Below are 22,799 nucleotides of genomic sequence, written 5' to 3'. Positions count from 1 at the left end.
CCCACTTGCGAAGCTGCCTGCAGCCCAGCAGAAGGGGTCTGCGTCGGTCCCACCCCTGACGTGGCTGCCGCATTTCTCCCTCCAGAACCCTACACCTGCGGCGCCTGTGGGATCCAGTTCCAGTTCTACAACAACCTGTTGGAGCACATGCAATCCCACGCAGGTAAGTAGGATACGGCTTCTCTCCCCCTCTCCTTCCTCAGTTCCTGCAAATTGAAGAGATGGTTAGGGCCTGACCTTAGGCCCCTGGAGAAGGCCGCTCTTTCCTGGAAAATGGTCACAGGACATGGAACCTCCTTGCAGGGAGCCCCAGTCAGTCAGTTATTAACACAGGCTGGTCTGTGCTCTGCAGGTGGGGGCGGTGGGGAGGCAGCACAGGCTCTGTGGGAACACGGAGAGGTGGGACAGAGTTGAAGAGACTTCCTGGAGGTGGTGGCCTCTTGGCTGGTCCTAAAGGCCAAGTAGGAGCTAGCCTGGAAGTGAAATGTGCAGGTGGAAATGGAACGTGGTTTGAGATCAAGGTGAGCAGAGGCAGAAGGTGGGGATGGAGAGACATGCAGCCCAAGGCAAGCTGGGCTAAGGCCCGCCTCAGAGCAGAGTCTCATTCACTAACACCCTATGTCCCAGAATGCAGTTGCGCCCAAACCTGAGGACACATCAGAATTACCAGGAGGGCTTGCTTGAGCACAGATTTCTAGGCTCCATTGTGAATTTCTGATTCTGTAGGTCTGCAGAGGTGGGGACTAGGATTTGCATTTCTGGTAAGTCTTAAGACAGTGCTGATGCTACTGGTTCAGGGACTGCCCTTTGAGAACCACTGCTCTAGAGCTACAGGTGCAGTCATCTGCTCTCTAGGCAGCCTTTTCATTACATTTCACCACAGCATAACACAAGTCTCAGGGAGACAGTATGTGCTGGAATAAGTAAATAATTCCAAATTCTCAGTGGTTAAACATACAGACCATTTACTTCTCACCCACATTATAGCCCAATGCACGTGATCTAGTTGGGTGGCTTCCACATGGTGATTCAGGGATCAAGGCTCTTTTTTCTATTGGCTCCATCCTCCTCTAGATCTTCAGCATCCTCTCTCTTTGTGGATGGGGAGAGAGACTATGGGGCAGGCACACTTCTTTACCATTTCAGACCACAAGTGACACCTGTAAATGCTCAAATTCCAGTGTGGAGAATTAGCCACATGACCAGCCTGAATCCATGGGTGGAAGCGTGTCCAGAGCCACTGTCCCGGGACAGTTGGCCACTCTGCAAAGGGAAACGTGAGTCTGGGGAGGCAGTTAGCTGTCCCTCCACCCCTTTCCCCAGAGGAATTCTCTAGAGGCATTAGAAATAATGGGTGAGAAGTGCCTGACATAATGGTGCTCAGTAATTGGTAGCTGCTGTTATTTCACCTGTTATTGTTATTGTACAAATCTTTGACATCATCTCCCAGGTCTGGCCTGACTGGCATAGAGTATTACAGGACTAGAATCTCTTTTAGGCTAAGTACTGTTCTGTTAGTGTAGTCTCTATCATTCATTCATCCATCCAGCATATATTAATTGGGTATCTGCTGTATATTAGGCATGAAATCAGATGATCTTTTTGGGGAGCCTATTATTTGTTTCTAATGAACTTAAAATCAGGACAGAGCTCTGGAGTGGCAGCCAAGGCACATGCCTCGGAGACCTGCTCTAACTGGTGTGTCTGGGTGCTGTGTGACCTCCTGCAGGAAGCTGTGTCTCCATCTCTAAAGCAAGGGCCTGAAAATCCCCTTCCCCACACCACGCTTCCCACCCCCTGCTTTCCTTTGCCGTCAGCTGTGCCTCACCAGGGAAGGCCTTGAATGCCAGCTCAAGGTGTTTAGACCCCATGGGCAAGCAGGATCCCCGGGCTAGGGACAGCAGTTGGCAGTCTGCTTGGGAACCACTGCCTGAACATATCGCTTGGTCCTGAGACTCCCACAGCACAGCCTTCTGCACTCCTCCTCTGAATCCTCGGCACTCTGCCTGCGCCCTGCCAGCTTCTGGAAGCTGAGCTGTGACTAGGGAAGAGCCTGGGTGCCAGTGCTTTCCCATCCCTGGAGGCCATTAAAATGCAAATCAGGTCTGAGCCTTGAGGTGACCCCACCTCTTCCAAGCATCTTGACTTGTTTTCGGAGTGGAGCCGTGGACTGCTTTGTTCTGGTTCAGCGCAGCCAGAGAGTGCCTGGCCGGCCATCCAGCGCAAAGCCTGGCTGAATCCCAGCCACACTGAATCGGGATTAAAGGCTTGGCTCCAAAGAGAGAAATTAAGCATCATGAGCTGCGCAGTTCACAGCGCCGCCGATAAGGAGGATCAGCCTTGAATAACACCAATCTCATTATGGGGCTGCTGAATGGCACAGGGTAATTCCCGCTAATAAACTTACTTTCTGTGCTGTAGGAAAACCTGGCGTGCCTTGGTGACGTTGGAGAAGCATGCTTTGGCAGTAATAATACCAAAGATAGCTAAAATTTTGTGAGTGCTTTCTATGCGTCACTTGTGGTACTGAGAGCTTTACACAGGTTATTTCATCAGATCTTCCTGATTAGGTAGTTGACGTTTTCATCCGCATTATGCAGATGATGAAACCGAGGCTCAGAGAACATAATCACTGGCCCAAAGTTGCAGAGCTCCTTAAAAAAAGCATCCAATAGCATTTGAGCTTTTACGTGGCGCCAGGCTTTGTTCTAAGACTTTTACATATATTCACTCATTTAATTCTCAGAACAACCCTCAGAGTTAAGTGCCCATAACAGTTCCACTTCATAGCTAACGAAACGGAGGCACAAACTGGTTAAGTAACTTGTCCAAGGCTATGCAGTCACTGTGGCAGGCTATAGATAGGATTCCAGTTCTCGCAATGAACTCCAGAGCCCATGCTCTCAACATCCACCCTGTGCAGCCTCAGGTAGACCCTGATGGAAGGTTAGCAGAGATGGAAGCCCTCTCAGAGGTCATCTCTTTCAGCCTCCGCGTTAAAGTACAGCCAGGAGGACCACAGCTAAGAGGGATTGGGAGACTTTCCAGACAGCAAGCAAGCTGGCAGCTCATGGGTTTAGGATTTTGGAGGTGACCACACCTGGTTTCTTTCTTTCTTTCTTGTTTTTTTTTTTTTTTTTTCTCCCTTTGAGACAGAGTCTCGCTCTATCACCCAGGCTGGAGTGCAGTGACACGATCTCAGCTGTATACCTGCAACTTCCACCTTCTGGGCTCAAGCGATTCTTGTGTCTCAGCCTCCCTAGTAGCTGGGATTACAGGCATACACCACCACGCTCAGCTAAGTTTTGTACTTTTAGTAGAGACAGGGTTTCACCACGTTGGCCAGGCTGGCCTTGAACTCCTGGCCTCAAATGTTCCACCCACCTCAGCCCCCCAAAGTGCTGGGATTACAGGCGTGAGCTACCATGCCTAGCACCACACCTGGTTTCTAACCCCTTTGAGCCACTTCACCTCCCTGGACCTCAGTTTTTCTGTCTGTGAAGTGGGTTTATTGGTATTCTCAGCAGGGCTGGGTTGAGGGTTCCAGAGATGACGGATGTAGAGTATCAAGGGCCATGGCACATTCTAAGACCCAACAACAGCAGATGCCTCTTTTTCCATCCCTGTCAGAAATGCCTGCTTTCTCCTGCCTGCAGTGGTCTCTCTCTGGGAAGCAACCTTTATTCCAGCTTTGCATCCAGCCCTTTACAAATGTACATGTGGGGGAGCGGGGAGGACACACAGGATAGCCACACTGAGGAAACCTTATTTGCATCTCAAGCTATAAATCAAGCCTTTCACAGAGCTTTTAACTCATTTGTATTGGGAGTGGTACCTGTGGCATATGGAGAAGAAAAAGTCTTAACCAGTATTATACATTGTTATTTAATACAAGTTGAAGAATATCAATTCTAAGTCCTATGGAAGGGCAGAGAATAAGAATCATTCCTGCAGCTTACCCTGCCCTAGCACTTTGGATGGAAGAGAGAAAACTGAGACCCAGAGAGTTGAAGTAGCCAATTCAGTGTCACACCATCGCAGAACTGGGTTCAAATCCAGGGTTTTCACATCTCTGTACTGTAGTAGAGAAAGTAAGAAAGGCTAATTGTTTTCTTTTTTTTTTTTTTTATTGTACTTTAAGTTCTAGGGTACACGTGCACAACGTGCAGGTTTGTTACATATGTATACATGTGCCAGGTTGGTGTACTGCACCCATTAACTCGTCATTTACATTAGGTATATCTCCTAATGCTATCCTTCCCCCACCCCACAACCGGCCCTGGTGTGTGATGTTCCCCTTCCTGTGTCCAAGTGTTCTCATTGTTCAGTTCCCACCTATGAGTGAGAACATGCAGTGTTTGGTTTTTTGTCTTTGTGATAGTTTGCTGAGAATGATGGTTTCCAGCTTCATCCATGTCCCTACAAAGGACATGAACTCATCCTTTTTTATGGCTGCATAGTATTCCATGGTGTATATGTGCCACATTTTCTTAATCCAGTCTATCATTGATGGACATTTGGGTTGGTTCCAAGTCTTTGCTATTGTGAATAGTGCCGCAATAAACATACGTGTGCATGTGTCTTTATAGCAGCATGATTTATAATCCTTTGGGTATATACCCAGTAATGGGATGGCTGGGTCAAATGGTGTTTCTAGTTCTAGATCCTTGAGGAATCGCCACACTGTCTTCCACAATGGTTGAACTAGTTTACAGTCCCACCAACAGTGTAAAAGTGTTCCTATTTCTCCACATCCTCTCCAGCACCTGTTGTTTCCTGACTTTTTAATGATAGCCATTCTAACTGGTATGAGATGGTATCTCATTGTAGTTTTGATTTGCATTTCTCTGATGGCCAGTGATGATGAGCATTTTTTCATGTGTCTGTTGGTTGCATAAATGTCTTCTTTTGAGAAGTGTCTGTTCATATCCTTCACCCCCTTTTTGATGGGGTTGTTTTTTTTCATGTAAGTTTGTTTGAGTTCTTTGTAGATTCTGGATATTAGCCCTTCATCAGATGAGTAGATTGCAAAAATTTTCTCCCATTCTGTAGGTTGCCTATTCACTCTGATGGTAGTTTCTTTTGCTGTGCAGAAGCTCTTTAGTTTAATTAGATCCCATTTGTCAATTTTGGCTTTTGTTGCCATTGCTTTTGGTGTTTTAGATATGAAGTCCTTGCCCATGCCTATGTCCTGAATGGTATTGCCTAGGTTTCCTTCTAGGGTTTTTATAGTTTCAGGTCTAACATTTAAGTCTTTAACCCATCTTGAATTAATTTTTGTATATGGTGTAAGGAAGGGATCCAGTTTCAGCTTTCTACATATGGCTAGCCAGTTTTCCCAGCACCATTTATTAAATAGGGAATCCTTTCCCCATTTCTTGTTTTTGTCAGGTTTGTCAAAGATCGGATGGTTGTAGATGTGTGGTATTATTTCTGAGGGCTGTGTTCTGTTCCATTGGTCTATATCTCTGTTTTGGTACCAGTACCATGCTGTTTTGGTTACTGTAGCCTTGTAGTATAGTTTGAAGTCAGGCAGTGTGAGGCCTCCAGCTTTGTTCTTTTGCCTTAGGATTGTCTTGGCGATACGGGCTCTTTTTTGGTTCTATATAAACTTTAAAGTAGTTTTTTCCAATTCTGTGAAGAAAGTCATCGGTAGCTTGATGGGGATGGCATTGAATCTATAAATTACTTTAGGCAGTATGGCCATTTTCACAATATTGATTCTTCCTATCCATGAGCATGGAATGTTCTTCCATTTGTTTGTATCCTCTTTTATTTCCTTGAGCAGTGGTTTGTAGTTCTCCTTGAAGAGGTCCTTCACATCCCTTGTAAGTTGGATTCCTAGAAATACCAAGGCTATTTGTTTTCATTGGAAATTGTGTTTCCCCTTTGTGAATGTAAAGTCTGTCTATGAAAATAAATGCATTCTCTGCATTGGGAAAATGCAGAGAGGTTAGAAAGTAAAGACTCGACCATAATTTCACTATTCAAAGCTAATCCCTGTTACCAACTTAATAGGTTTCTTTACAGTTTATTTTAAAATCCGATTTACAGAGATATAATTTACTAGACAAATAAAATTTACCAATTTGAAGAGTACAGTTTGATTGGTTTGGACAAATGTGTGCTGTTGTTTAACTACCATCACAATAAAAATACATAACAGTGGCTGGGCATGGTGGCTCATGCCTGTAATCCCAACACTTTGGGAAGCTAAGGAGGGAGGATTGCTTGAGGCCAGGAATTTGAGACCAGTCCCTGGACAGGGACAACATAGCATGACCCTGTGTCTAAAAAAATAAAATTAAAATTAAAAAAATTTAGAGCAGGTGCAGTGGTTCACACCTGTAATCCCAACACTTTGGGAAGCTGAGGCAGGAGGATTGTTTGAGGCCAGGAGTTTGAGACCAGCCCTGGTCACCATAGCAATACTCTGTCTCTACAAAAAAATTAAAAATAAGCCATGCATGGTAGCACGCCCCTGTAGTCCCAGCTGCTTAGGAGGCTCAGGTGGAGGATCACTTGAGCCTGGGAGGTTGAGGCTGCAGTGAGCTATGATGGTGCCACTGCACTCCAGCCTGGGCGACAGAGCAAGACCTTGTCTCTAAAATATAAAAATAATATTACCATCAACCCAGGAAGTTCCTTCATGCCCCTTTGCAGTCATTCCCTTTCTCCTACCCTAGTCACTGGCAGCTAACACCTGCTTTCTTTCATTGTAGTTTTGCCTTTAGTGGATTTTATTATATATGGAGTTCTACGGTATTTAGCCTCTTGTGTCTAACTTCTTTCACTTAACATACTTTTGAGGTTTGTCCATGTTCTGTGTTATCAATAATTCCTTTATTTTGCTGAGTTGTATTTCATTATCTAGATATATCACAATTTGTTTATCCATTCGCCAACTGATGGTCATTTAGATCTCCAGTTCGGGGCTATTATGAATAACGCTGCTATGAACATTCATGTACAAGTCATGTATATGTGTAGACACATGTTTTTAACTCTTTTGGGTATATACCTGGAAGTGGAGATTCTGAGCTGTAAGGTAATTCTGTTTAATCCTGTGAGGAATTGCCAGATTGTTTCCTAAAGTGGCTGCACCATTTTTACATTTCTACCAACAGTGTATGAGGATTCTAATTTCTCCATATCCCTGTCTACACCTTTTATCATCTTCCTTCTTGATAATAGCCATCCTAGTGCATGTGAAATGGCATTTCATTGTGGTTTTGATTTACATTTTTCTGACAGCTAATAATGTTGAGCATCTGTTCGTGTGCTCATTGACCACATTGGCAAAGGATCTGAATAGACATTTCTCCAAAGAAAGATATACCTAGTAATGGGATTGCTGGATCAAATGGTAGATCTACTTTTAGGTCTTTAAGGAACCTCCACGCTGTTTTCCATAGTGGTTGTGCTAGTTTACATTCCCACCAGCAGTGTAAAAGTATTCCCTTTCCACCACATCCATGCCAACATCTATTATTTTTTGATTTTTAAATTATGGCCATTCTTGCAGGAGTAAGGTGGTATGGCACTGTGGCTTTGATTTGCATTTCCCTGATCATTAGTGATGTTGAGCATTTTTTCATATGTTTGTTGGTCATTTGTATATCTTCTTTTGAGATTTGTCTATTCATGTCCTTAGGCCACTTTTTGATGGGATTGTTTATTTTGTTCTTGCTGATTTGTTTGAGTTCTTCATAGATTCTGAATATTAGTCCTTTGTCAGATGCATAGTTTGCAAAGATTTTATCCCACTCTATGGGTTATCTGTTTACTCTGCTGATTATTTCTTTTGCTGTGCAGAAGCTTTTGTGTTTAAGTCCCATCTATCTCTTTGTTTTTGGTGCATTTGCTTTGGTGTTCTTGGTCATGAGTTCTTTGCCTAAGCTAATGTCTAGAAGTGTTTTTCTGGTGTTATCTTCTAGAATTTTTATGGTTTCAGGCCTTAAATTTAAGTCTTTGATCCATCTTGAGTTGATTTTTTGTGTAAGGTGAGAGATGAGGATCCAGTTTTATTCTTCCACATGTGGCTAGCCAATTATCCCGCACCATTTGTTGAATAGGGTGTCCTTTCCCCACTTTATGTTTTTGTTTGCTTTGTTGAAGATCAGTTGGCTGTATTTGGCTTTATTTCTGGATTCTCTAGTCTGTTCTATTGGTCTATGTGCCTATTTTTATGCCAGTACTATGCTATTTTGGTGAATATAGCCTTGTAGTATAGTTCGAAGTCCGGTAATGTGTTGCCCCCAGATTTGTTCTTTTTTCTTAGCTTTGCTTTGGCTATGCAAGCTCTTTTTTGGTACCATATAAATTTTAGGATTTTTTTTCTAGTTCTGTGAAGAATAATGATGTTGTTTTGATGGGAATCGCATTGAATTTGTAGATGCTGTTGGCAGTATCGTCATTTTCACAATATTGATTTTACCCATTCATGAGCACGGGATGTGTTTCCATTTGTTTGTGTCATCTATGATTTCTTTCAGCAGTGTTTTGTAGTTTTCCGTGTAGAGGTCTTTCACCTCCTTGATTAAGCATATTCCTAAGTTGTTTTTGTTTTTTGTTTTTTGTTTTTTTGTTTTTTGGTGGGGCAGTTTTTTGGCAGCTTTTGTAAAAGGGGTTGAATTCTTGATTTAGTTCTCAGCTTGATCACTGTTGATGTATAGCAGTGCTACTGATTTGTGTACATTGATTTTGTATCCTGAAACTTTACTGAATTCATTAATCAGTTCTAGGAGCTTTTTGGACAAGTCTTTAGGGTTTTCTAGGTATATAATCATATCATCAGTGAACAGCCTTTGCCCATTTTTAATTGTTTTTTTTGGATCCTTTTATTATTGAGTTGTGAGAGTTCTTTATATACTCTAGATACAAGATCCCTATAGATAGATTATTTGCAAATATCTTTCCCATTCTGTCGGTTGTCTTTTTACTTTCTTGATGTCCTTCGAAGTATAAAAGTTTTTAATTTTGAAGTCCATTCATCTATTTTTTTTCTGTGCTTTTGGTGTCATGTCCAGGCAGTGGTGTCAGGAAACCACTGCCTAACCCAAGTTCACAAAGACTTAATCAGTTCATATGTTTCCTTATAAAACTCTAAGAATTTTATACTTTTAGCTCTTATGTTTAGGTCTGTATTCCATTTTGAGTTTATTTTTATATGTGTGTGAGGCGGGAGTCCAATTTCATTCTTTTACATGTGGGTATCTAGTTGTCCCAGCACCATTTGTTGAAAAGACTATTATTTTCCCCCATTGAATTGTCCTGATAACCTTGTCAAAACTCAGTTGACCATAAATGTAGGTGCTTATTTCTATATTTCCAGTTGTATTCCATTGATCTATATGTCCGTCCTGTGCCAGTATTATACTGTCTTAATTACTATAGCTTTGTAGTAGTTTGGAAATCAGGAAGTATATTCCTCCAACTTTGTCCTTTTTCTAAATTGTTTTGGCTATTCTGTATCTCTTGCATTTCCATATGAATTTCAGGATCAGCTTGTCAGTTTTTGCAGAAAAACAACAACAATATGGATTTTGATAAGGATTGTGTTTAATCTAGACGAGTTGGGACATTCCATGTTCATGGACTGAAAGACTTAATATTTTAACAGTAAGTCTTCCAGTCCATGAACATGGAATATCTTTTCATTTACTTAGGTCTTATTTGAGTTCTTTCAACAGTGTTTTTAGTTTTCAGTGTTTAATTCTTACACTTTAAAATTTAATCGTAAGTAATTATTTTCAAAGCTATTATAAATGGAATTGTTTTCTTAACTTTTGGAATGTTTATCACTAGTATGGAAAAATGCCATTTTGTTTTATATATTGATCTTGTATCCTGCACCCTTGCTGAATTTATTACTTCTAATTGTTTTGTATGTATGTGGATTCCATAAGATTTTCTATATACATAATCATGTCATCTGCAGTTAGAGATCATTTTACTTCTTCCATTCCAATCTGGATGTTTTTCTTTTTTTACCTAATTGTCCTAGCTAGAACTTCTAATACAGTCATGCACCACATGATGTACATGATGGACTGCATATATGACAGTGGTCCCATAAAACTATAATATCCTATCTTTACTATACCTTTTTTATGTTCAGATACACAAATATTTACCATTGTGGTACAGTTGCCTGAACTACTCAGTACAGTAACACACTGTACAGGTTTGTAGCCTAGAAGCAGTAGGCTATACCGTATAGCCTAGGTGTATAATAGGATATACCATCTAGGTTTGTGTAAGTACACTTTATGATGTTTGCACAATGACAAAATCTCCTGACAACACATTTCTCAGAATATATGTCCAACATGACTCTACATGTTGAATAGAAAAAATGAGAGTGAGAGTGAACGTTCTTACCTTGTTCCTGATCTTAGGGAGAAAGCTTTCAGTGTTTCATCATTAAGCATGATGTTAGCTGTGGGGGTTCTGGTAGATGCTCTTTATTAGGTTGGAAAACTTCCCTTCGATTCCTAGTTTATTGAGTGTTTTTATCATGAAAAAGGTGTTAGATTTTGTCAAATGCTTTTTCCGCATCTATTGAGATGACCATGTGATTTTTGTCCTTTACTCCATTAGCATGGTGTATTACATTTATTTGTGTATGTTTAATCAACTATATTCCTGGAGTAAATCCCACTTGGTCATGGTATGGAATCCTTTATCTGTGTTGCTGGATTATTACATCACAGGATCACAATTAGGCAGCCAGGTTCATAGCAGAACAGTAATACTGAAAACAGCAGAGCCAGAAACCTAGGACTTGGGAGTGTGGTTAAGCAAGCTGTGGTATATCGTATATGATAGAAGTGCATGTGGCCATGGGTAGTGACAAGAATGTGACTCAGACCATTTCCTATTTAGAAATGATCCCGTAAACATGTCAAGGAGTAACCATGCATCCAGGAGAATAGGCATATACCAATTACTTATAACTGGATACAACTGCATATGTGCAATTAACAAAAAACTAGAGAAGTATGTGGAGGACACATCCAGGAACTGGGAACCTGGGATTATGTCCAGCCCTGCTGCTGTTTTCTCTGTGATCTTGGGCAAATCTTTTCTTATATCTGAGCTTCAGTTTCCATGTCTTACAGTGAGGGGTTTGATAATTTGGTACTTTGTGTCACACATGGCTTTGGTTTTGTTTTGTTCATTTCATAAAATTTCTAGTAAATATACTTAAAAAATGCAAACTTTGCGGAAGTGAGAGAGTATGAGGAGTTTTTGGCCACTTGTGGGATGTAGCTGGTACTCCCTTCCCTCCATATCAGCTAGAACTCTGTGGTTGTGTGCAGGGAGTAGGTGTGGGGTTCCCAGCCAGGCTTGGGATCCAGTGCTTCCCATTTCCAGAGAGTTTGCTCCATACCACACACTGTGCTCAGCTCTTCCTGGATTCGCTCTTGTTAGTCTTACCAGCAATAGTGTAATGTCCATATGATTACCTTAGGTTTTCCAAATGATGAAAATGAGGCTTTGCAAGCATAGATAGTTGTCTAAGGAGGAGCCAGGATTTTAACCCAGGCCTGAGTCCCAGTGGCCACATTCTGCTGTTACCCACCACACGCTAGTTCTCATCTCGTTCCTCAACAGGCCTCTTACCCTTCCAGGTAACACACTGTCCCCTTTGTGCCCACAGCTGACAATGAAAACAACATTGCCTCTAACCAGTCCCGATCGCCACCTGCTGTTGTAGAAGAGAAGTGGAAACCTCAGGCCCAGAGGAACAGTGCCAATAACAGTAGGTCTCCCCAAGCAGGGCTGGACCTGAGGGTCCCCTTATGCTCCAGTTGTTCCTCTCTGCCCCCCATTCCCACCATTTGTGCTTCCTGTGATGTTGTAAGATGATGCATGATAGTTTCCAAAGCACTTTTACACCTAAGACCTTATTTGCAGGAGTTTTTAACTCAGGGGATGGGCAGAAGGAGGCCCAGGGAGAGGAGGTGACTGTTTTTGTGGTCAGAAAGCACCAATTTGTGGCAGAATCAGAACTAGAACCCACCTCTCCACAATTTCTGCTGGTTGCTCTTTCCTGACATGATGATCCCATGTATCTTATTTCCTGAAGATTCCCATATTAGAGGAGATTCCTATATTGAGGAAGAAATTAGACTAGTTGGCTTCAAAGATCTAGGGGAATGACATAGACCGCAATTATGTTGCATACATACCACTACATTCTATTCCCATGCTCATGGCAGGCCTTACTAATCAATCATAGAACTTTATCCCTGTGAGACCGTCATATATTAAAGGCAGCCAGCACCACCCATGTGTGTGCAAGAGGAAATATATTTGCCATTCCCAATACTAGATGTTTAGAGTGTTAGGCTACTGCCACTCCAAGCAGCCTTGAATGCCAGAATTAATCCCATCTGTCTTTGTGTCCTCTGCCAGCCACTACCAGTGGTTTAACACCCAACAGCATGATCCCCGAAAAGGAGCGGCAGAACATCGCAGAGCGGCTGTTGAGGGTCATGTGTGCCGACCTGGGTGCACTGAGCGTGGTCAGCGGGAAGGAGTTCCTGAAGTTGGCCCAGACCTTAGTAGACAGTGGTGCCCGCTATGGGGCCTTCTCGGTCACTGAAATCCTGGGCAACTTCAACACGCTGGCGCTGAAGCACCTGCCACGCATGTACAACCAGGTGAAGGTGAAAGTGACCTGTGCCTTGGGCAGCAATGCCTGCCTAGGCATCGGTGTCACCTGCCACTCCCAGAGTGTTGGCCCTGACTCCTGCTACATCCTCACAGCCTACCAGGCCGAGGGCAACCACATCAAGAGCTATGTGCTTGGTGTGAAGGGTGCGGACATTCGCGACAGCGGCGACCTTGTGCACCACTGGGTGCAGAATGTGCTGTCAGAGTTTGTGATGTCGGAGATCAGGACAGTGTACGTGACGGATTGCCGGGTGAGCACGTCCGCCTTCTCCAAGGCCGGCATGTGCCTTCGCTGCTCAGCCTGTGCCTTGAACTCGGTGGTGCAGAGCGTGCTGAGCAAGCGGACACTGCAGGCCCGCAGCATGCACGAGGTCATCGAGCTGCTCAACGTGTGCGAGGACCTGGCGGGCTCCACGGGCCTGGCCAAGGAGACCTTCGGGTCGCTGGAGGAGACGTCTCCACCGCCCTGCTGGAACTCGGTGACGGACTCACTGTTGCTGGTGCATGAGCGCTATGAGCAGATCTGCGAGTTCTACAGCCGGGCCAAGAAGATGAACCTCATCCAGAGCCTCAACAAGCACCTGCTCAGCAACCTGGCGGCCATCCTGACGCCGGTGAAGCAGGCAGTCATCGAGCTGAGCAACGAGAGCCAGCCCACCCTGCAGCTGGTGCTGCCCACCTATGTCAGGCTGGAGAAGCTGTTCACGGCCAAGGCCAACGACGCAGGCACTGTCAGCAAGCTCTGCCACCTCTTCCTGGAGGCGCTCAAGGAGAACTTCAAGGTGCACCCGGCCCACAAGGTGGCCATGATCCTGGACCCGCAGCAGAAGCTGCGGCCTGTGCCACCCTACCAGCACGAGGAGATCATCGGCAAGGTCTGCGAGCTCATCAACGAGGTGAAGGAGTCCTGGGCCGAGGAGGCCGACTTCGAGCCCGCTGCCAAGAAGCCCCGCTCTGCTGCTGGCGAGAACCCCGCAGCTCAGGAAGATGATCGGCTGGGCAAAAATGAAGTGTACGATTACCTGCAGGAGCCCCTCTTCCAGGCTACCCCTGATCTCTTCCAGTACTGGTCGTGCGTTACCCAAAAGCACACAAAACTCGCCAAGCTCGCCTTCTGGCTCCTGGCGGTTCCGGCCGTGGGCGCTAGAAGCGGGTGTGTAAATATGTGTGAACAAGCGCTTCTAATCAAACGGAGGCGGCTGCTCAGTCCAGAAGATATGAATAAACTCATGTTTCTGAAATCCAACATGCTTTAAGACTTGACTTCGGGGGAAAAAAAAAGAAAAAGAGAAGATAACATTAGAAAAAAACCACACAACACTGTCACAAAGAAAAGGAATTTAAGTTCTAAACACTGTGGACCTCATTATAAATGCCCCCTGGAAACTTAAGTGCTTTTTTTTATATGTGTGTGTGTGCGTGTATGTACACAGCCACACGTGTGTGCACGTGTCTGAACACATGTGCTGTGGTTGTGGGGGTGTGGGGGGTCTCTGTGCTCATCTCCATGGCCAGAGAAACTTTGCACAGACACGCACACACACACACACGACCCTGGTGCATGTACACACGCCTGTGCTTGGACGGGTGTGCATTGAACTGGGCGTGTCAGGAAAGCTGAGCGATTGGGAAAGAGGGAGATGTTTCACCTCCTTTTCTCAGTAAGGGGGCTTTAGAAGACTCCGCTTTCAGGTGTGCAGATTGGCAGAAAGCTGATGTTGTGAAATGTTCAGGCAGCTGAGATCTGAAGTGACTTGACGCTCTCTGTCCTTCACCCCGGTCCTCCTTTTCCCTCCTTGACCCTCTTCCAGCCCTCCTACCCTCCTGATCCCATTGTGCACCCCCCCCACACACTCGGCTGCTCTGCTGTGGACTCTCCACACTGCATCAGATGGACGGTTTCTGCACTGGACTTTGTTTCTTGTTCACCTTCAGGGCATTGAGCTGCTGCCTTTGAGATACCCCTTGGGTGTCCCGGGGCAGCCGCCTTAGAAACACTCCTATCTATCTCCCCAAATCAGGAAAGGAGACTTAAAGTATAAAGCTGACATTTTGCTTTTTAATATAAGAGAGGAGAAAAAGACATTTTTCAGAGAAGTATAGATACTGTCTCCACTCCCTAATAATTTCTCTCCCTAACATTTTAGCAATTTTTACCTTGTTTGGGGGTTCATTTTGTTTCTTCAGATTTGATTTAGACTCTGCTAGGAGGCACTGAATGTCTATAACTTATGTTTTGGAGTTTTGTTTTTTTACTTGCCCCTTTTGTTCCTCAAGTCACACTGTAAACTAGCTCATCTCTGTGGTGTACTCAGTATCCTACAGTCTTTCTTGGCCTTCCCTGTACAGTTCAGTTTTCACATATTCGAACGGCCAAGACCAGGTTCTTGGCTGTGCTATTTGGAGACCAGGCGTTGGGGAGGATTCACGGGTTCCACAGCTGCGGGGTTTGGTGGCCGTAGGGGAAGCAGTGGTTTGGGAGTTCTGAATGTAAGCGCCAGAGCTGCCCTCCTGGTCCGCTGTGCATGGTACCCAGTGTGCATCACACTACTCACCCCCTCCCCGACCCTGGCAGTCCACAGCGACTCCGAAGTCAGCCCATAGTCACATCCACCACACCTCAGACCTGCCACAGCCTCTCCTCACTTCCCAGGACCCTGAGGCTTCCAGGAGCTCTGCTGCCCACAGCCCTCGGGGTCCTCACTCACACCTCCGACTTCCAGGACGGCAGTGAGCATGGTGCCTTGTGGCCCCAACAGTTGATGTTCCGAGGGTGGGGTGGTGTTCGGCCATGTTCGACTCGATGCTGTGAAAGATGTCTTCAGGCTTTTCTCTCCTGTTCCCCCAGCTGTGAGCAAATTAGGTTCTACACACACAGTTCAGATGCCAAGGGTGACACCCCATTCCCTTCACAAGAGGTGGTTCTGTCACAAATCAGCACTCCACCCCCACCACACCTCTCAGTGAATGAAGTGCTGGTGGTCTCACTCCCCTGGCGACCCTTAGCCGTGGGATGGGGTGGTTACACTAAGGCTTCAAGCTGAGAATGGCCATCATGGCGGGAGGCTGTTTGCAAAGGCACCTTCTGTCATCCTGGGGTTGGCTAAGTCAACTCCACCCCTTCCCAATAATAAAGCATTACTCAACTGTGAGATACCTCGACTACAAAAAGCACTGTACCACAGCCCTCTCCCCCTGGGTCCATGACAGGAGCAGGGAGTAAAGTTGATTGCAAACCTCATGAAGGCTTAGGATCATGGACCTGGAACATAGTGTTTGGGGGCCAAGCCTGCACACTTTGCCTCATGAGAACTCACCCAGCTCTCCCCTTGAAACTTGGACACACTGAAATGGATCAAAGTGGGCCATTTCCACATTTGCTCCAGCAAACTGTGGTCTCAGGAACTACCATGCCATTTCCTCTCCTGGAGAAGTTCTAGGTATTACCTCCACAACATTTCCAACTGGGGGACTGAGCCCACTTATCAGAGAAGAGCCGCCATCCACACTGGAGCAGGAACAGGGAGAAATCCAGACAGGAACCTCATGTCACTTCCTAGGGAATATGGGAAGAAACATCAGCAGACTTTCTGATGTCAGTTGGGCCTTTGGAGGCGTTCTGGAAGGTGGCCTCAGCATCACCGATGATTGACAGATGCCTACAGCAAAAGGTCCCTCTAGCGTTGCTTGACTGCTGGGGAAGGGACAGTGACTGGCACTTTGACCCACACAAGGATAGGAGCTGCCTACTTTGTGTGGTAGGTGAGAGCAGAGCCTGGGAGCCCATCCTCCCTCTACTTGGAGCAAAGTTGTGCTGGTGATGCCCCATTATTGGGCCAGTTGATTAGAAAATAGGCATTTCACTTTCTTGGAAAGCCATCAGACTAAGCCCAGATGTGCATTTAGAGCACTCAGCATTCTCCTCTTTGAAGCATGGGATGTCTGTCCTCCAGGAAGAGATTTGATCTTAGGTTGTTACCTCCCTTTCACTTCTTTTCCACCTCAATTCAATACTTAGGGGTTGGCTTGCCTCTGCAGGTTTGATGTGAATGCCACTGGGTACTCAGAAAGCTGTCCTCTGGGGCTGCCTTGTCCAGTTAGATAACAAGATAGCAGATGATTGTTTCTTGCAACCTCTGGTTCCCTCCGGAAACTGGTGTCACCAACAGGAAAGGCTGTACCAAGGTGCCCTCTTCTCAGACAGGCTGTTCTCAGAGTGCAAATCCTGCTGCAACTAACAGCTTAATAAAACCCAAAGATCTCACAGGTCCAGCCACTGGCCCCTTTATCTCCAACAATATCCACCTCACCAAATTCTAGTTCAGCCAAAGGATTGAGACAGGCTCTTCCAGTTCATCTCCTGGTGTCCAGCCTGACCTTCACATCTGGAAGGATTTTGTTGTCTGCCTCCCAGTTCTGGGTCCACTGTAGGTCTTTCCATCACAAGCCTTTGGGGGATCTGGGACCAGGAATTTGGGCCGTTTCTACCATATTCTCAGCAGCCTAAGGTGGTGGCCTGCTGATGTGGAGACTACTCATCTTGAGCCATGTGGTCCCCATGACAGAAATGGCCTTTGTTTTGACATACATGGACCCAAAAGGGGAGGTGAAGAGAACACACCTCCACCTGGCAAGTTTTTCTCCCTCATCTGAGGTCAGTTTGCTTCACCAACAAAGCCCAAGCCAAGAACTGCAGCGTTGAGGGTTGTCCCTCGGAGTGGAGTAGCCCAAGGAATCTCAGGTCCACCAAGAGCATTGGTACCATCCGGGCCACGGGTGGATGCCTTTGTTCTGGCACAGTTCTCCACTTCCCGATTCCTGGCTCAGCCAGCCAGGCCTCCCTCTAATGGCATTTAGTAACCAGGAAACAAAACACATGCCACCTGAGCAAAACTGCCTGCACTTCATCTCTGGAGGTTCGCCGCATAGAGGCCACCTGCCGCATCACCAGTGAGGAAGCTTTGCCACCATCCTGCTTGGCAGCTTCACACTTGACATCTGAGGATTGGTTTTTGGCTGGAAAAAGGGTACCAGGGTTTCCTGACAAGGACAGGAGAGCAGTGCAGTGACACAGATGAGAAGCTGTGAGTCTCCAGGATTCAAGGAAGCCACCAGGTGTGTAGGCTGGGAAGAGACATCTCTTTCAGTTTGACCCTTTATCTCCTGCACTTTTAAAGAAACACCAGAGAAAAAATCTACAAGGCGTGTTTCCACTGAAGCTGAACCTCTGCCTTTAGGAGTCCCCTATATTTGAGCAAGGCCACCTGCTTCCCCTGGACTTGAGCTGGACTCCTTGAAGAGTGGGCTTCTGGAGAGATGTTAGGAATATATCACATGCTCTCTGGGGGCCACAGGGTCATCGGGAAGGTTTGAAATGAAGATGGGATGTGGCTGGAGCAGGCTGTGAGATGGCTCCATTGGGGACACTCCCCTCATCTTGTCATCACGATGGATATGCTGGAAGAGGAGGTGTCCCAGTGAGCCGCCCGAAGTTCATAGCTTTGCCCTCGCCTTGGCAACAGCGGCAATGCCTCTATCTCTGGGATGCATCTTAAGGAGGGCTCCTAACAAGGCCGATGATTTAGACAACAAGAGACTAAGTAAGGTCCAGCTATCCCGTGGAGCCAGTAGTAGGTGGGAGCTCCTGTCCCCGCCAGCCCTGCTCCAGCCCCCGTGTCCAGCTGGGCCAGTGGAAGAACTGGGAAGGAGGAAGCCCCTCCCTTTCACTGTGGCTAATGTTTGCTAGGCCAGTTATGGTGAACCAATGATACAGTGTTTTCCCTCTTAACGTTCCCCTCCTGGTTTTGCCTTTTCAGGGTTTTCTGGGGGATTTTGTTGTAGTAGTTGCTTTTCTTCCTCTCTCATTTGGGTTTGAGGATTGTGGTCGGGGGAGCCCTGGCTTTCACCAAAGGAGCCCAGTGGTTTCTGTGGAAGAGGTGCCCACTCCCACTTTAATGAGGGTGAAGATTGTCAGGTCACTGTTTGACATATTCATGCCCCGCCCCTTCCCCCCCCCCCCGCCCACCCACCACGGGTGTCGCTTTAAAAAGTCAATTCTTGTACAGAGAAGGATTTGCTAGGTTTGCATTTGGGTGTTAGCATCACGACCCACGAGGGCCCTGCCCAACCGTGCGTCCCATGGGGCACCTTGACTCTTCAAACCAAAATTCCTTAAAGGGGCACAGCCCAGCCTTGTCCGCAACCTCAGGGGCCTGGGATTCCTGTGGCGCTTCCTGAATTCCAGGTTGGCACAGATGATGAGGTCTGAGACCAGCCGGAAGGAGGGGCTCCTCCCATAACCCAGGTGCCAGCCGGTCTCCGCCTAGGACCTTCCCTCCTGCCCAGCCAGGGTGGGCGGCATCCTACGCGGTGAAACGAGCTCGTGGACTGACCCGGGGCTGGACCTCGCCAGCCAAGAGAGAGCGAGGGCCGCACGGCGGGGCTGGCCCAGGCAGCTCGTCCAGGGCCATTCAGATCCCAAGCATCAGGAAATCATTTTGTACAACCACCCGAAGCAGAGATATTTTTTAAGAAGCGTAAATTATTTTCAGTTGTTTTCTGATCCTACCTTTTTCTTTTCCCCACAACTTCACGCCAGTGATTTGTTCACATCAGGTAAATCTTGAGAAAGCCTTGGTGCCCTCCTCCCCACCCCCCACTCAGTAACCACGTGCGTGCACCCTCGCATCCTTTCTCAGTAGTTAAGACGTTCTAGGCAATACCATAGACACATCTGACTGTGTCTCTCTCTTTGAGTGCAAGAAACTCAAGTCATCTTAAAAAAAAAAAAATACAAAAAAAATTTACAAAAAAAAAACACACAAAAAATATCTTTTTTAGGCCAGAGTTTTCTACAGGTATTAATGAATATTTTTCTTAATCCTTATAAGTTTTATGTGTTTAATATTTCTTAATACCGGTAGCATTAATTTATACTTTTGTAGCAACACAATATTTTTATAAACAGCCGGTGCTTGGCTCAAGTCTTCATGAGGGGTTTAGGCAGGGCCATCTTGGGGACCCTGTATACCATGTACTGTATTTAAAAAAAAAAAGTTACCTAGTGTCACACTTGCTGTGTTAATTAACAAAAGATGTTGCGTGCGGTCTCCTGTATCGGTGTGGATCCAACAGCTTTCCAGGGAGTCACATTGCATGGGGGTTGAGTTGACGGTTCTTGTGATATGTAAACCCCCGAGACCAAACTTGAGGGTTTATTTAGGGTTTTCTGTTTGTCCTTTGGGTTTTTGTTTCACTTTGTTTTGGTGCCGTTTCTCCATTTACAGCCAAATCAGTTTCATGATGTTCAAAACATTTACTGATGTCAAATGGAGGAAAGGAACAGAAAAAAAGATTTTTACAAAGTAATAAAATTTAAAACTGAGCTGTTTAATGTTGCTGTTTTTACCTGTCTGTTCTTGTCCAAAAGTGGAACATTCCCAGGGAGAAGAGGAAGGTTCCACTCGGTTCTTTAAGTCGCCAAAAGCCCCAGCCCGGGATTCAGTACCTCCCCTGCCCCCCGAATTCTTGCAGCACTATTTCCCAGTTGGTTGATGCCAAGGCAAAAAGATACCTTTTAACGGTTAGAGAGGATCAGTTGCTTAAATGATTTCATGTCAGTGTTGTATTTATGGTTTTACAATAAAACAACCTTTAGGAAGATGCAGCGTATGGTGTTTTTTTTCTTGGGTTTGAGGATGGGCCATACTGTCCAGTTAGGAGCAGAGCACCTGCAGGGCCCAGGTGAGTGGAGATGGGCCAGAGACAGGGCACCTGGGGTGACAGCACACATCCATCCCAGCGGGACACTGTGTGATGCTGGCATCGTTGACTTAACTGTGGTGATGGTGGTATCAGTGACTTACCTGTGAGCTCGCAGCTCATCTCTTGCACCAGACCTGGCTCAGCCAGTGTTTGATAAATGAGGGAGGGACATGGTCGAGGAAGATGTGACCCTCCTGGGCTTGTGGAGCATTGTCCCATGGAGGAAGGGATGGATTTAGTCTCCATCCTCCAGGTCTAATGCCTCAGGCGTATGTGCAGGTTGGCCCTGCCCTGCGGTCATCGCGAGGCTCCTGTGCCCCTTTACCTAGCGGCTTTGGCCCCCTAAATGGTGTGTGTGTGTTATAACTGTTGTATGTATCGTCCGTGTGCTGGGGAAGAGTGTCCATGGCTTTTGCCAAATTCCTGATGGCATGAGGGACTCTGAACAAATTAGAAATCAGCGCCCTCCACCATGAGCTGCTAGAGGCCAGCCCTGGTGGGCTCACCAAGCCTGATGCCGTTCAGATGTGCAGACACCAATGCTCTTCTGGAATAGAAGCAAACCAAAGGCCAGTCAAGGGAGAAGAGAGACCAGCAGGCAAGCTGGGGCCTGAGCAGCAGGGGGTGACCACTCCTACTAGCGGGCCCACTGTTAGAACAGCCCCTTAAGAGGTGAAGCCGCCATCCTGCCATCAAGGTGAGTGAGTGACAGACACCCCAGGCCCTGGCTTGACACCATCTTTACCAGGTGTGGGCAACTCTGCTTCAAAGTAGAGGATGTGTTACTTGATCACCTGGAAAAATTCCATCAAACCGCACGTGTAACAGCACGAAGAGCCCATTGGAGCATCAGCCCTGCCCTCAAAACCATCCTGCCTTAGGAGTTTCATGCTAAGAGAACTGTGTGGATGTTCTGAGCCGACGATTGAAGTTTAATAGAGGAGTTTCTGTGTAGCCTACAATGAAGTCAGGAGTCCTGCTGTGGCCGAAGGAATCCTCCTCCACACTCTTGAACACTGCAGTCAAATAAGGCCAGGGCATGGCCCGGGAGCCCTCACAGCTGAAGGAGCAGCCTCTGGATTGAAAAAAAATGCTTTCAAAAGGAGGGGGGGAAAGATGTTTCTTTATTAAGCAGCTGCAGCTACGTTTATTTTGTAATGGAAATAAATGAGTGTGCCCAGCACCTTTGAAAGAGAAATTTGAGGTGAGACTGTTTAAGAATGGAGTGAATCGTCAAGGTAAGTGTGTCCACTGTGCGGAGAAAGATTCCTGGCACCTTCTGAGGTAAGCATTGTGAATTCCTCAGACTCGGGGTCACAGGGTGCTGCTCCCCCATCCCACCCCTGGGGTTTAAAAGCTAGGGTACATTGATTTTTAAATTTATTTTTAGTGAAAAGTTGTAGCAAGTGTCACAGAGTCAAATGCCCCTGGACCAGGCAGGTCGGTGAGCAGAGCTGGTTACACAAGGTGAGGCCCTTCCGGTGGGGGGGCGGGGGTGGGGGGGGCATCTCTGCTAAGCCCCAGCTCATCGTTGGCATCAGGATGCCAATTATTTTTAAGAGAACTGAGAAACCCAGATTTTTATGTGGAAACTCAGTTTTCAAGTGACGAATTCAGAGCTGTGAAAAAATACCTCGGCCAGGCGTGGTGGCTCATGTCTGTAATCCCAAGATTTTGTGAAGCCAAGGTGGGAGGATCGCTTAAGCTCAGGAGTTCAAGACCAGCCCAGGCAACATGGTGAAACCCCATCTCAACAACAAAAATACAAAAATTAGCCAGGCATGGTGGCACGCGCCTGTAGTCCCAGCTACTCAGGAGGCCGAGGTGGGAGGATCGCTTGAGCCCAGGAAGTCAAGGATTCAGTGAGCCAAGATCATGGCACTGCACTGCAGCCTGGGTGACAGAGCGAGACCTTGTCTCATAAAATTTAAAAAAATAACCTCGTGAGCAACATGTCCTTCCACCAGCTGAAGCTGGCCTGTACACCTGCAGCTCACACCCTCCAATTTAAACATTTTATCTTTCAGTTCAAGTCACTTCAAAATATCACTCTTCAACATGGCCCCTTCAAACTGCCGTGGCTGGCTGGCCCTGGTATGGGAGGCACGTGTGGAAGGAACAGGATGTGGACACAGGATGGGAGGACCTTTGTTAGTCCCAGGCCGGAGGGCCTCTCACTTCTCCTGGACAATTGCCTGTCTCCCTGCACCTGACCCCACCTGCTTCTGCCCAGAAAGTTCAGGCCGTGACCACAGATGCTGTCCCTCAGGGCAGTCTTCTCTGTTGGAACCTGTAAGCCCCACACTTTGGATGTTGGGGGAGACAAAGGGAGGGTCTTGATGTGTCTGACC

General features: G+C 46.4%; 1 protein-coding gene across 39 annotated transcripts in view; it reads left to right on the top strand.

The window, feature by feature from the left end:
* The window catches only part of ZNF618 (zinc finger protein 618), a 180,649-nt gene extending 160,305 nt beyond the window's left edge, over window positions 1–20,344 (top strand). For all 39 annotated transcript variants that reach the window (XM_016961500.4, XM_016961499.4, XM_054658998.1 and 36 more), the window contains 3 exons: window positions 86–163; window positions 11,666–11,767; window positions 12,424–20,344. In XM_016961500.4, coding sequence (XP_016816989.1) covers window positions 86–163; window positions 11,666–11,767; window positions 12,424–13,940 — 1,697 coding nt within the window. In that variant the 3' untranslated portion in view covers window positions 13,941–20,344. The remainder of the gene's footprint in view (window positions 1–85; window positions 164–11,665; window positions 11,768–12,423) is intronic.
* Window positions 20,345–22,799: the final 2,455 nt, after the last annotated feature.

Source organism: Pan troglodytes, chromosome 11 (assembly GCF_028858775.2).
Source record: "Pan troglodytes isolate AG18354 chromosome 11, NHGRI_mPanTro3-v2.0_pri, whole genome shotgun sequence".
Lineage (NCBI taxonomy): Eukaryota > Metazoa > Chordata > Mammalia > Primates > Hominidae > Pan > Pan troglodytes.
This window is presented reverse-complemented; position numbering and strand designations above follow the sequence as displayed.